Here is a 13,676-nt window from a genome sequence, read left to right as displayed (position 1 = left end):
CGCTGTCCGACAAAAATTATCCCGAATTGAATCTGGCGCCGGGTAATGACGCGGAAACTGAGACACAGTCGGTCGCGGCGAGCTCTCGGTTCGCCTGCTTGCTATTCATGACTGGCGCGTCTAGGTCTCATCAGCATCAAACGGAGACGGCCGTCGCCCAGAAATTATGTTCGCGAAATGACAGCGCGGTCGGACACGACTTTTCCGACCATTGGCTGACCGGAAAATGGTGCTGCTGCACTGTGCAGCGAGGCCACGGTCAGTCAGCGCCGCCGACTGAACAGGATGCCCGTAATTTGGAGGCTAACGTGGATAATTATACGTACGAGAGATAAGTTCATGCAATTCTCTTTATCTAGTCAGTATGAGAGTATGAAAAAATGCCCAGCGAGCACGAAAAAACAACGAAATAAGTGGAGGACATTCATATACACTCTTAGCGACGCGTTTTTAGTGACGACATGAGCTACATCTTAGAATGGTTTTATTTGGAAGAAGCGGTACACACATTTGCTTATAGTCATGGAGCCTCATTTAAACGATAATCTCCACATAAACGAGGGAACCGTTCCCTTACAACACACTTTTCAACACACGCACTTCAAATCCCCTTCATCCAGTGACAACAAAGGCACTATACCCACTACCCAGTATATACGAGTTCGCTTGGCTGCGAGCAGAATCTGATTTAAGTTTCAATAATGTAACTCACTACATACATAGTGCCAAAGGCAATCAATTCATCCGGGTCGCACACTTCTATGTAGATCAGTACCTCTGACTTATCCTCCGGATGACATTTTCTATCGTGACGGATTCCTTGTAGAACTTGATGCGCTGCCGACAGAGCGGACAGACTTTGCCGAGCTGTGTCCGCGTCTGCCACAGACACGCACTGCAGAAGGTGTGGCCGCAGCCCAGGGTGGTGGCTCTCCGGAGCAGCTCCAGACACACGGGGCAGTCCAGCTCCTCCCGGACTCCGGCCAGGGTGCGGGCCGGCTGGTCAGAGCGGTCCTCCGGGACCGGGACCGCCCGCCCGACCCTCCCATTCTGGCAAAACAGCAAATTGCTCAACCATAGACCTCTGTACACCAGGTCACAAGGTGTACAGAGGTCTATGGCTCAACATTAAGAAGCGTCGGGTTTTGAACTGCAGCTCTCCGCGCAATCACCCACCACTGCGGCTGTTTTAGCCTTCGCCGAACCTACCGGTTCCTTCCCCAGCCATAGCCTTGTGCTAGCGGAGATGTCAAAAAATAATATTCATACGGGGGGCTTGATGGATCCCTCTCACCCCTGAAGAAACGAGCTTTATGCGATGTGCCTTTACGAGACGCATCGACTGATACTTATTCGATTTTAAGGTCTCAGGTCAACCGGTAACCCCTAACGTCGAGTAAAATTCCTAAAGATAGGGGTTTAGTTTTTGGTGACTCGTCACGCCCAAAATGGTCGCATAGCCGCGATTTTGCCACCATTGTCTTAATTACGTTCAGTCGCGTCGGATGACAAACGTTAAGAAAAAGTCAGCTAAAGGTGTTGGTCTCAGACCAAGGTCAGGTCAAAGCCGCGACGCTCACCTCAGCCTGCAGCTCTCTGGTAGGTTCACAAATAGCAGTTTCTGCTTGCCGAGCATTTCTGTCCTTTGTAGAGAGGGACCATAGCCAATAGAAGAAGAAGAAAGGGAGGAAAGACACAAGGACATTCTGAAGCATGAGAAGGTAAAAATCAGGAACAAAGGTTGGCGGAGGACAGGGAACAGGCGTGGGTGGTGGAGGACATGATGCGTCTGTTAATGAAGTAGAAGGATGAGAGATAAGCATAAAAATGGCCGGTAGGTAAACAACACAGAGGATAACACAACGTTTAAAGAGAGAACATGGAATGTGGGCCAGGCAAACAGAGACGATAGGGCATATCAAAGTGACAGCTTTGCAAAAGTGTGTGACAAGGGGGAAGAGCTCAGATAAAGGCAGTAAAGGTAAAGAAGAAAAGACTCGATGAAGAGCGCGCACATACGGCGAATGAGAAAGACGAGGCGGAGATGGAGGAGAGGGAGAAGGAGTTGGAGGAGATGCTTTAATTGGGACAAACCAGGCCGAGTAAATGAGGGGAAGATTGGCGCCAATGTAGGTGAGGCAGACAAGAACTAAGGAGAGTAGAATTGTCCTGGCTGAATGGTCCATGTCGAAGCTCCTGTCTTCGCGGCATCAAACGGCATCTTCAACGTTTATGCATGCTCACACTCGATATTTTATCAATTCGATATTGATGCTGGATGTCATACAGCGTAGTTGAACTCTGAGAAAGGGAGCGAAATACAGCAGTCAATGAAAAGAGATATGCTTAAGACACAAAAGCACCATTATAGGTCTTACCTAATAGGCTCAATTTTGTGCTTAACAAATCAACTTCTTATTTGTAAAGGAATGAGATATTTTTATTGAGAGTAACGCTATAGGCATTTCATGATTGATCTAATTCCATCCGAAGTTTCCATTATATGTGCATTAGATAGGCATAGTGCATGCAAATGCACTTAGGTATGTACAATGAGCTATGCCTACTTCTGAATGTAATATTTTCTCCGCTCTTGATCGTAGCTAGTATAAAGCAGTTAGAATAGCTAGTATAAAGCAGTGAGTGAAGCTCGAGCACATAAAGGCAAAACTTTTGAGCAAAAAATGTGTTGGGTCTGCTGTTATTACAATATTCTGGTGCATGACATTGTCCAAATCAGCGGCGCGGGAACTACTTTCCGACTGGGAGGGTACACCATAATAGAGATCAACCTAGGGTACCCCCAAATCTAGTTTTCTCACCGGTTTTAGGCCACTTATTTTCATCCCTCGGCTTTTTCAACAAAAAAGAAAACATTTGCAAAAAAAGTGTGGTATTCCGTTCCAAAGCTGTGGGGGCACCGCCCCCACGGCCCCAGAGTTGCGGGGGGGGGGGGCAAGCTGCCCCCACTGCCCGGTTGGGACGACCAGTGCCCTGAAGGCTCCGTGATTTATGCTAAACATTATGATATTTAGCGTCGCTTAGGTTTGAAAGTGCATTCATTTGAAAGATAAGTAATCTTTCTACCAGTGGCCAAGTGGAAAACTTGTGAACTAGAAGGAACTATAAGATATAGGTGAATTATAAAAACCTATTTTTCCACAATTTTCGCTTTTTGATAGCTCCAGCGCCACTCGGAATTTTAGTCGATTTTTCGCGCGGCAATCGTGACGCCCGACACTGTGATCCTCTACTTCGATATCGTCCATTGTGAGGTATTCAAATCAAGCCAATGATTGACAACCAAGCTTACCGACTGAGAATCGGAATGTTCTACATTCGTGCAAGGTTAAAACCAAAATCAACAAGATCATTTCAACATAATTCCATTGCACTGGGGATAGCCTTGATCCTCACCCTTCTCGTCATAGGAGGTGTGGAGCAGAACCCGGGCCCTGATTCCTCGAATGAACATCCTGCTGGCCCATCCTTCTCTGGCGTAACGTTAATGGACGTAATGGAAGCAATTCGACTCAGCCAGCTCCAAATTGATCAGCTTACAAAACAAGTGAACAGCATGATGATGATGCTAGCAGGCACGTCAGGAGATGGCAAGCATGTAGCACCTGCGTCGATGACTTCGAATGTGTGTCCCTATTCGACTCCTCACCGAACCCCGACGACTCCCCCCGACCGATCGTCTGCGAGACCGGCATCCAGCGCAACGAAAGAAACGAAGAAGCCGGTGGTCAAAACAGCTTCGCAATCACCATCTGCTGATGATCGAAAGACCCGACCAGTTTCCAGTCTGCGGAAAAGAGGCATGGACACCAGAATCAGTACGGTCCCGCGCGTTGGTGCAGTCATGCTCGGCTGTCAAAACGTGCGCCGTATTGCCAAGGCGGCCAGAGACGAGTTTCTTCTTGGAGCTCAGGTAGTGTTCGACAGCATCCGGGGAGGAACTGCTCGCAGCGCCCTGTCTGCTCTTCACGGCGCTGTGGCCGGCTGCAGGGCGATAACCGCTGACCTCGTCCTTCATCTGGGAGGAAATGATCTATCGCGGCACAGCGTGGAGTATACGCTTGACTGCATAGTCGAGGTAATCAAGGCCGCCAAACAAGTCAAAAAGGTAAGAGACATTGTGATATGCTCGGTGCCTCAGGACATAAATGCGACAGAGAACTTTCTCACCATGAAACGCAGTCATTTGAATGATGAACTCGAAAGAATGTGCGTCAGCGAAGGTGTTCGTTTTATTGACCTGCGACCAAGACTCAATGAATGTGCCCACAATGGTTTAGACAGGTCCAGGTTGAATTTGAACAGAGCAGGTTGTAGAAACGTCTGGCAGATGCTGTCGAGCGAGGTAAACGGTTTTTTAGACTGAGGCCTTCCAATAGTGTGACTGATTGTAGCGACACCTGCTCAGCTAGTTTTAACGTCTCGCACCATGTACCTACTTCCAAATATGGGCTATCGATCGGCAATCTGAATGTCAGGTCACTGACACCCTCAGCCGACCTTGTGTCTGACTATGTAAAACGTCACCAAATCGATGTCATGTGCTTTACTGAGACATGGCTAAGGAAGGGTGAGCCAAATGTCCCCATCGCTAATTTAACGATAGCTGGCAGAGCTGATCGGGGACGCAAAGGTGGCGGTGTGGCCATTTACTGTCGCAGTGATCTGACTTTCAGTAAGATCACCGGCCCTAAAATGTCACAATCTGGGCGTCTTGAATTAATTTGGGTAAGCGTACAATGTGGACACAACCGGACATTGGTTGTTGGTTGTGTGTATAGACCACCTATATATGACTGTATAAAACAGGATCTCGAAGCACTAGAGCTGTCAGTCCAGACCTTGCTGTCGGAGGGCAAGCAGGTCGTTTTATGCGGAGACTTAAATTGTGATCTCTTGCGACCGAGCCTCCCACACGTTCGACAACTACTAACTCTCATTGGCAATACTGGATTGCATCAGTGTGTGCAACTGCCGACCCGTATTGCTAGTTCCTCATCGACTCTCATTGACATTGTTCTTGTAAGTGATTTTTCTTTTGTGACAGGGTGCACTTCCGAAGATTGTATTGTATCTGATCATAATCTAGTAATAGTCAAAATGAAAGTTAAGAGGAAAAAGTTGAAACCGTTTCCAATAACGTTCCGCAGATGGAAAAATATTGATTTCCAATCCTTCTGCAGAGACCTGCATGACGCGATACCCTGGGCCCCCGGGGTTGATGTTTCTGATCCCGGCGAGGGTTGGAAATGCTGGACAGAAGCAGTCATTCCAGTCATTGATCGTCATGCTCCGTTTGTAACTGTATCACTTAAGCACAAATCCGGATTTGGAATTTCAGCTGCCGCCAGGCAACTTATCCGCTTAACGACGGCCCAGTTACGTGTTTCGAGACGCACCAACGCTCAGTCCGATATCACCCTCTATAAGGATATGCGCCGTCAGGTTAAAAAAGTAATTTGCTTTGAACGACGAGCAAAATTTGAGTCTAGTATCAGATCGCATAGGTCCAGCAGAGACACCTGGAATTTAATAAATGCAACGCTTGGCAAATCTAAAGTCGCCCAGTCATTGGACGAAAGCACGGCACGTTCATTCAATGATTTCTTCTGCTCAGTAGGTGGAAACCTCGCTAGCAAAGTAAATATCAGTGCATGTACAGATGAGGTGTTTTTTGGTCCCCCAAGAGTATTATCAACTAGATTCGACCTTCGCCCAGCAACATTGGACGAATTACGCTTAGTTATTAGATCCTTAAAATCACACACGTCATGTGGGCCAGATAGACTCCCTGCTTTTTTATTCAAGTCTTTCTCTTCCAGGCTTCTTGGATCGCTTCTACGAGTGTTTAACTCATCCATCACCAGCGGTACTTTGCCATCCTGTTGGAAAATAGCTGAAGTAGTTCCCATTTACAAGGGAAAAGGTGACCCAAAGGAGGCGTCTAGCTTTAGACCTATATCCCTTTTAAGCGTCGCTTCCAAAATTCTCGAGAGACTTGTCTCTCTTCAGCTAAGTACGTACCTAGATGACTGCGATGTGTTGTCAGAAAATCAGTTTGGTTTCCGACCACGCTATTCCGTTGAACATGCCCTGATTGCATTGACGGAATCCATCAGGGCTTCTATTGATAAGGGAAACATTTGCATTCTGGTATCGCTAGATCTGAGCAAGGCGTTTGATTGTGTAGATCATCGTATATTGCTAGCGAAACTCTCACACTATGGCATTGAACACCCATGGTTCAAAAGCTATCTTTCTGGTAGGCGCCAGTATGTGAGGGGTTGTAATGATGCGAAGGGTGATGTGCTGTCAGGTGTTCCACAGGGAAGTGTGTTGGGTCCGATGTTGTTTAACTTGTACATGAATGATTTACCCACCGTTGCGTCTGAATCAGGATCAATAATTCAATACGCCGATGACACTCAGGTGATGGTTTCGGGACCACCAAACGAACTAGATACTGTGATAGGTCGCCTTCAGACCCTTCTTCAAAGGCTTGGGGTGTGGTTCTCCCGGAACCGCCTTTCTGTAAATGCTGCCAAATCACAAGTCACTGTTTTTGGCACTAGATGTGTTTTGAAAAAGATTAATTTGAAGAGTGTACATGTATTTGATACTGTGGTACAAGTTAAGCCGTCTCTAATTAGTTTGGGCGTTACTTTAGACAGCTGTCTTACGTGGAGTAGCCATATCGACACTGTTGTTGGCAAATGCATTGGCATGCTGATACGCCTGAGTCACTTGCGTCACATTATGCCCTTGAAAACTATTGCACTGCTTGTTAATTCGTTAGTTCTTCCACATATCCGTTTCTGTGTTTCTGTATGGGGGAATTGTGGCTTGACACAGGGGAAAAGGATATCTAAAATTGTAAAATTTGCTCGGCGTATCACGGGTCGTGAGAGTGCGAATGTGGCATGGCGAAGAGACTTAGCCTTCGAACATGACATTGCTGCATTGAATATAATTCGTCAGTGTCTGCTTTTTCCGGAGATTACAACACCTTTGATATCCTCGCTCTTTATAACTAGAAGATCTGACCGTGAGACAAGACAGTCGGAGAACCTAGATCTGGTTGCTCCGCGAACAGATTTTATGAAATATTCACTGTCATATCATGGCTCTAAATTGTGGAATAGTTTGCCCACTAGAATGAGGAATGCCTCAAAATTTGAACTGAAAAAGTACCTCCTAGCAAAAGCAAACACTGACAACTGATGACCACGTTTCACCCAATGTGTGCGAATGTACTTGTATGTACCCTGTAGTGTACCGTTATATGTACCAACCATCACTGTTAACCGCATGAACAGACGTGTTGGAATTGGCAATGTGTGCGGATGTGCTCGCATATGCCCTGCAGTGTACCGTTAAACGTACCAACCATCATTGTTTACTGCATGAACAGATGTGTTGGAATTGGCAATGTTCCACTGTAACGCCCACCCGATGATCGTGGTTAGTGGAATAAACGATATAATAATATAATAATAATAATAATAATAATCTTTAGCGCCGCGGAAGAGCGCATTTGATAGTCTTTTCCTTTTCAAAGCTCTTTCTGACATTCAGATTTAAAGTGACCATCCCACCTTAAAGTGACCATCCCACCTTAGCATTATTTTTGAGTTGAAATAGCCAAATTGGTGGCCATGGCCTGAAAATACCGGTTTGGGCACTCACAACATCGAAAAATGCTTTAATTTGGAGACATGGAATTTCAAACTTGCAGTTTTCGGATTCTAAGGGGCTAATGCATTGGAATGCCCCCTTAGAATTTGTGACGTCAGCGGTGATCTAACGATTTTAAAACCTTATACTAACATCTTTGTGAAGCGGTGGTGGTATATGCTATTTGCGCCAAGCGAAAGAAGTAGATAAAACGACTGAGCGACTTTATTCATTCCTCTCCCTTGATGTATGTACGAGTGAAAATCGGTCTCAAGCGGTATCCCATCCTCTCTTATGTCAATGAGTTCCGCCCCCTGGTACAGCCCTGGAAGTGTCACCCATCAAATTGAACAATGCATCCATGCCAGGGAGACTTGACATGCCACCACTGAAAGACTATTCAGATTCTATCACAGAGATAATGCGCAATCACAGGTTTAGATCAAGCATTTTATCCTAAAACAAACCATGTGTTGCATGAGAGTGTGTTCATGATAGTGCACAACAAGACATTTGATTATCCATTCACTTGAGGTCACTGGAAGGAAGCACTTGATTATCTACAACGGTGGTATCGTATTAACAATGTCACTGCACGAGAGTTTATCCACCAGTCTCGATATCGCTTCTCTCAGCATCCATTTTACGGATGACGTTTTCAATAGTGACTGATATCACCTCTGCTGTGATCAGTCTGCGGCACAGCGGGCACACATGCCCGCTGCAGGAAGCATCGCGGTGTTTCTGCAGACAGCCACTGCAGAAGGTGTGGCCGCAGCCCAGGGTGGTGGCTCTCCGGAGCAGCTCCAGACACACGGGGCAGTGCAGCTCCTGCCGGACTCCGGCCAGGGTCCGGGCCGGCTGGTCAGAGCGGTCCTCCGGGTCAGTACCGACCCCGGCATCAACCGTGCTCCTGCTCTGGAAACGACCGGGATGTGCATTGGGCATGCATCATATTTACAAACGACGTGAACTACATAGATGCCTCATGAGTTACTCACAAGCACATGCTTAGCTTTTCCCTAAGGAGTAGGTATTTGAAAAAGTCAATTGACGAAACGCGTTCATCCCAATATGCTATATCATTGTCCGCTATGTGCGATAAACCTACCTTGAATATCTGTATTTGTTTTTGCAAATATACACCTTATCATCTGCTCATCTATACAGAGACCGAAACAAGACCATGAAACGGGAAGCCTAGTTACAACTGGAAATATTTATGATACAGGGGACCACACACACAAACTGGAAATATGTTATCTGTTGTGCAGTCCGTGGGGGCTGTTAAGTGTTAACACCATGCCAACATAACAAATGCTGTAAGCATATAAGCAATCAAACCTGAGCCACACCACTCTTCCAGGCCTGATGCCAGCGTTGTAGACAGAACCGACTTACCTTTTCCGGTGTTAATCCTTTTGCGAATGAAGGGCCAAGAAGATAGCAGCATATGAGAGCAAAAATCAAACTGATTGGATTGTAAAATGTGGATGGTGAGGAGTAGGCGTCGGAATATGATGGTGGCGGAGGAGTCTCTGCAAAGCATGAGTAGATGTAATTGATGAAAATAGAGACAAGGGTTGCGGATGCAACTGTAATAAACCAGAAACGACGACAAAAAACGAGTAGGCCGATAGTGAAGATGAGAAGGACCAGATACGCACCAAAAATAAAATATATCCTGCCATCCGTTACTGGCGGCGGCGGTGGAGCACTAGGGAAAATAAAGTCTACAAATATATACAGAACGGGAATGGAGAGAGCCGACACGGCGAGCAGCGATAGTCGGTGACGGTGGGCAAAGACGTATTTCAACAGGGCAGTTGTAACGACCAATACCAGAGCCGTAAACAAGTAACGAAAGTTGGTGATGGCGGACGAAGACGGAAATGATGGATTGCGGCTGCTGGTAGGATGTAGAAAGACTGCTACAAAAATGCGGTAGGCAGCGCAAAGACAGAAGAGAAAAAATAAAAACTTCATTGACATCTTGCTGTTGTCACCGTTTTTTTCTCGGCTTTCACAGATCAAATGCCAACAATCATTTCCAAGCCGCCCTCAAGGCTGCAGCAACATGGGCCATCACCTTTCTTCTTTGCGTATCCTGTAAAAGGAAGGGAGATAGAAGAAAAATGAGACGAATTCAATCTGCATGCGAATTCCATATTATATAAAAACGCTGGCACTTGTGGATTAGATCGCTCCCACCTTTAGCCACCGTATCCACCACGTAAAGCTGCAGAGTCGAAGTCGGAGTAGTCAAAGTTTTGCCGACTCAGACTCTGGAGTCGGAGTTGACATTACAATTTACATGTCTCAAAATCATGCTTTAACGCCTGTATGCTGGTTAACCCGCGCCCTGCTGGGGGGGGGGGGGGGGTGTTTGAACACCCCCCTTGTGGTTTTTCGCGAATATCTCAAAAACGGCGGCGCACATACATCAATTCTACACATGTTGTGAAAATTTCAGACCAAGGTCATTCAAGGTCAGGTCACCAGGTCACTTGAAGTGACCTCACCTCATAAAAAGTTTCAATGTCTGTCATAGCTACACCGAGTGACCGATCGCTTTGAAACTTTCAGCGATTGCTAAGGGCTAAGGGCATGTACAAAATGTATATCTCAGAATTTCGATATCGATGACCTAAGGTCAGGTCAATTTTGCGACCTCCCAGTTATAAGTCTGTGAGAGAAAATTGAAATGCGCCTCGTTTGGACGAAAGACATTATAAACACTCCCAAATACCGAATTACAAGTGGTTTAGACACACTGAACATAAAAATGGTGTCCGTGACCCTTGTTTATGCCCTGAGGTCATCTTAGGTCACGAATGGTATCTAACAGTTTTTCGCAAATAACTTTTGATAAAGGCATGCTAGAGCGATGAAAACGCCTTAGGTGTGTTCAGCTCGACGATACGGATCGACCGATATGCAACATGACCCTTTCCGGTCAGGTCATGACCTTGACCTGAGGTCAAATTTTCAAGTTGACCTTTCAAGGTCAAGTTATAGTTCATTCGATGCGTCTTGACGAGAGGAACACGATGCCGGTAAAAGTAAGCTCGTACAAGGCTTGGGTCAAAAGTTATTGCAGAAAAACTGTTTCGGAAAAAAATCTGCTATTTTTGCAGTTTTTGCCCCCTGCAGGCAAAACCGTTGGCGTTAGGTCAAATCTGAGAAAATTACTCAGAAAGGGCGTTAACCCTCGCCCGCACATGCCATTTTCCCATCCTAGAACGCACATGGGGGGGGGGGTGGTGGTTGCCACCCCCCCCCCCCGCGCCATTTCGTTCCTGTTGGAGATAGAGCTTAGCGGTAAAGACCAAAAAGATTCTTTGGGAAGAGACGAATCCAATGATACCCAGTTTTACCTTCTCAGGCCAGTCATTGACCTTCCAGGTCAGGTCAAACTAAAAAATGTTGCTGTTTTGGGTCACCGTTGGATATCAAGTGTGCTGCTTATCAAATACCGATGACGATGCTGTTTTCTGGTGCCAAGCCAGCTAGAACCTCTTTGTCACACTACCCGACCAGAATTTTGCTGCTGAGGTCATTTCAGGTCAAGTTAGGTCAAGGTCAATTATATGTGTTTGTATGTCTGTGTGTGTCTGTGTGTATACTGATGTGTGCACCGATTGTTTTTGGGTCCATATTACATGAAATCATGATCTGAGAAGCTTTTACCAAAAATGCAGTCAAAAAACTTCAAAAAAGTAAATTCAGCTTGCCTAAAACGCAATTATCTTAGATGACCTAGGTTGACCTTGACCCTGACCTTGACCCCTGTACATCGTCGAACAACATGTTCCATGGTAGGTGGGAGGTAAGACTGGCAAAAAAGGCCGAAATCAGGGTGTCAAAAGCTCATAAGGCCCATGGCAAACGCAAGATGTTGAGAATTGGCCATTTGGGTCATGACATGACCTGACAAACAAGGTCATATCTTCGAAACCAAAAATCACAGAAACTTGAAATTTTCAGTGGACATCAAGAAAGGATAGAGGAGCAGCTATACGAAAAATCAGCCTTCTAGCTCTAAAAATGTTGAGTGCAGAGCAGAAAGACTACCTGGGGGGGGGGGGGTGGCAACCACCCCCCATGTGCGGGCGAGGGTTAATAGGGCTATCGAATGCGCTTTTCCGCGGCGATGTAGCTCTATTGGTTCCCGAGTTATGCGTTGGCTTCTTGAAAATTTTCGACATTAGACCTGGAAATCGGCGAAATTTTGCCTTCAATGACCTCTGGTGACCTGACCTTTGACCTGACCAAAAAATTGACCGAAGTGATTTCCTCATTATTTTTGACGCTCTTTCGAACGCCGCCTTCCGCGTATCGCTATGTGGCCCAGGAGCCGAGTTACAAGAGGGGGTGTTCAAACACCCCCCCCCCCCCAGCAGGGCGTGGAAATCCAGGACCGCCCCAGCCGGGCGCGGGTTAATACAATTATTACGTTCACTGACCTTAACCAAGGCATATTTCGTCGAAGCTCAAGCATCGCCTGTATAGGGGGTCGAGCGGACCGATTCGCGAAAAACCGAGGGGGGCCCCCTCGGTTTTTCGCAAATAACTCACGAACCGCTTACGCTATCAACTTGAAACCAAGATCATGAAACTTCGTATACCTTTTCCTTCATCAATTTGACGACTTTTGTCAAATTTTAATGCAATTTTTCCAAAAAAAGTGAGATATATCCATTTTATTGATGAAGCTATATGGCTTTTTTCGTCAAAAAATGGTAAATATTTGAAAAATCGCCTAAAATCAATGGTTTTAGCAAATTGCAAATTAAAGACATGAAAAGACGCAGCTCAATGAGTTCTTTAAAATGGCTATCTCGCTTTTCCCATAAAGTGCGTTTTTGACCCCTAAAAATTCAAAAAGCTATGTTTTTTTTTGGAAAACAGCTAATAATTTTTTTTTATTAAAAAAAACGGAATATATGTTATAGAGCTCTATTAGAACATGAGATGTCCCAAATTGCAACTTTCTATCTTGATTTTTGACCCCCAAGTTGTAGAAAAATAGCTCCAACATGTTTAGGGCATGGTGACATCATACGCATTTTCGTGAGTTTGAGGCACTTCTGAACATCGCATGTGAAAACAAATGGCAGAATTAGATTCCTGGGACGAAGCTGGTCTAAAAAAGTGCATTTTCATGTCAAACATTATCAATTGAAAAATTGACTTTTTTTGACGACATGACCTCTGTCAACTAAGTTCGTGACCTGGGGGCGCTGACCTGACCGTGACCTGAGGTCAATACCCAAAGTTGACCTCACGCAAACAAAAAGTATATCATTCGACGCGCCTGAGCGAGGCGAACACGATGCTGCCAAAATCGCGTCTCTGCGGCCGGTTTTTGCGAAGTTATTCACCAAAAACGGATCCGTACCTTAGGGCACTTGACCTGACCTCAGATGTCACCGGTTGACCTAGGACCTTGAAATCGGGTATCAATCTATGTGTTTTGTAACGGCACTCACGCTCGTTTTTTTTTTCTGCGACGCGCTAGCTCTACCAGGGGCGAAACGGCGAGGGGGGAAAGTATCCGCCCCCCCCCCCTCGGTCGGCGCGTAGGTATGTAGAAAACCAATAGGTCCGGCGAGGGTTAAACCATTCTCCTGTTTTGGACGACCGTTAAAGCGTGAAAAGTGAGGGCGGTGGCCGTGCCAGAGCCCGCTTGAATTTAGTAAGTATGCTGGTAGCTAATAGCTATGCTAAGATATATCTGCAACGTAAGGCGACGGAAGGCGCAAAAATTGTTCCTGTCGATATCAAATGGAGCTCCTACAAGAATTTTACTTTTATAACGAACTTACTCAATAGGCGATATCCGCGCCATCACTTAACACTGTCATTCATAACCGTGTCACCTTGCCACTCAACAGTCAACAACACTGTGTGGTGCTTGTGAGGTTTGCCGTATCAGGTCATATCAGCCCGGCAAGTGGCAGCGTCTGGTCTAATCGGAC

General features: G+C 46.0%; 1 protein-coding gene and 1 long non-coding RNA gene across 2 annotated transcripts; both read right to left on the bottom strand.

Moving 5' to 3' along the window:
- Nucleotides 1–467: 467 nt before the first annotated feature.
- LOC122393681 lies at nucleotides 468–2,306 on the bottom strand. Its single transcript, XR_006258734.1, has 2 exons — nucleotides 1,581–2,306; nucleotides 468–1,050 (listed from the first exon to the last, which is right to left on the bottom strand). It is a non-coding gene; the product is annotated as an uncharacterized LOC122393681 (long non-coding RNA).
- Nucleotides 2,307–7,902: 5,596 nt separating this feature from the next.
- On the bottom strand, nucleotides 7,903–13,676 carry LOC122393680. The gene is made up of 3 exons (XM_043389918.1): nucleotides 13,524–13,676; nucleotides 9,097–9,802; nucleotides 7,903–8,613 (listed from the first exon to the last, which is right to left on the bottom strand). The coding sequence occupies exons 2-3, from the start codon at nucleotides 9,685–9,687 to the stop codon at nucleotides 8,299–8,301; spliced, it is 906 nt and encodes a 301-aa protein (XP_043245853.1). The 5' UTR covers nucleotides 9,688–9,802; nucleotides 13,524–13,676; the 3' UTR covers nucleotides 7,903–8,298.

This window comes from Amphibalanus amphitrite, unplaced genomic scaffold (genome assembly GCF_019059575.1).
Source record: "Amphibalanus amphitrite isolate SeventyFive unplaced genomic scaffold, NRLGWU_Aamphi_draft 000547F_arrow, whole genome shotgun sequence".
Taxonomy (NCBI): domain Eukaryota; kingdom Metazoa; phylum Arthropoda; class Thecostraca; order Balanomorpha; family Balanidae; genus Amphibalanus; species Amphibalanus amphitrite.
This window is presented reverse-complemented; position numbering and strand designations above follow the sequence as displayed.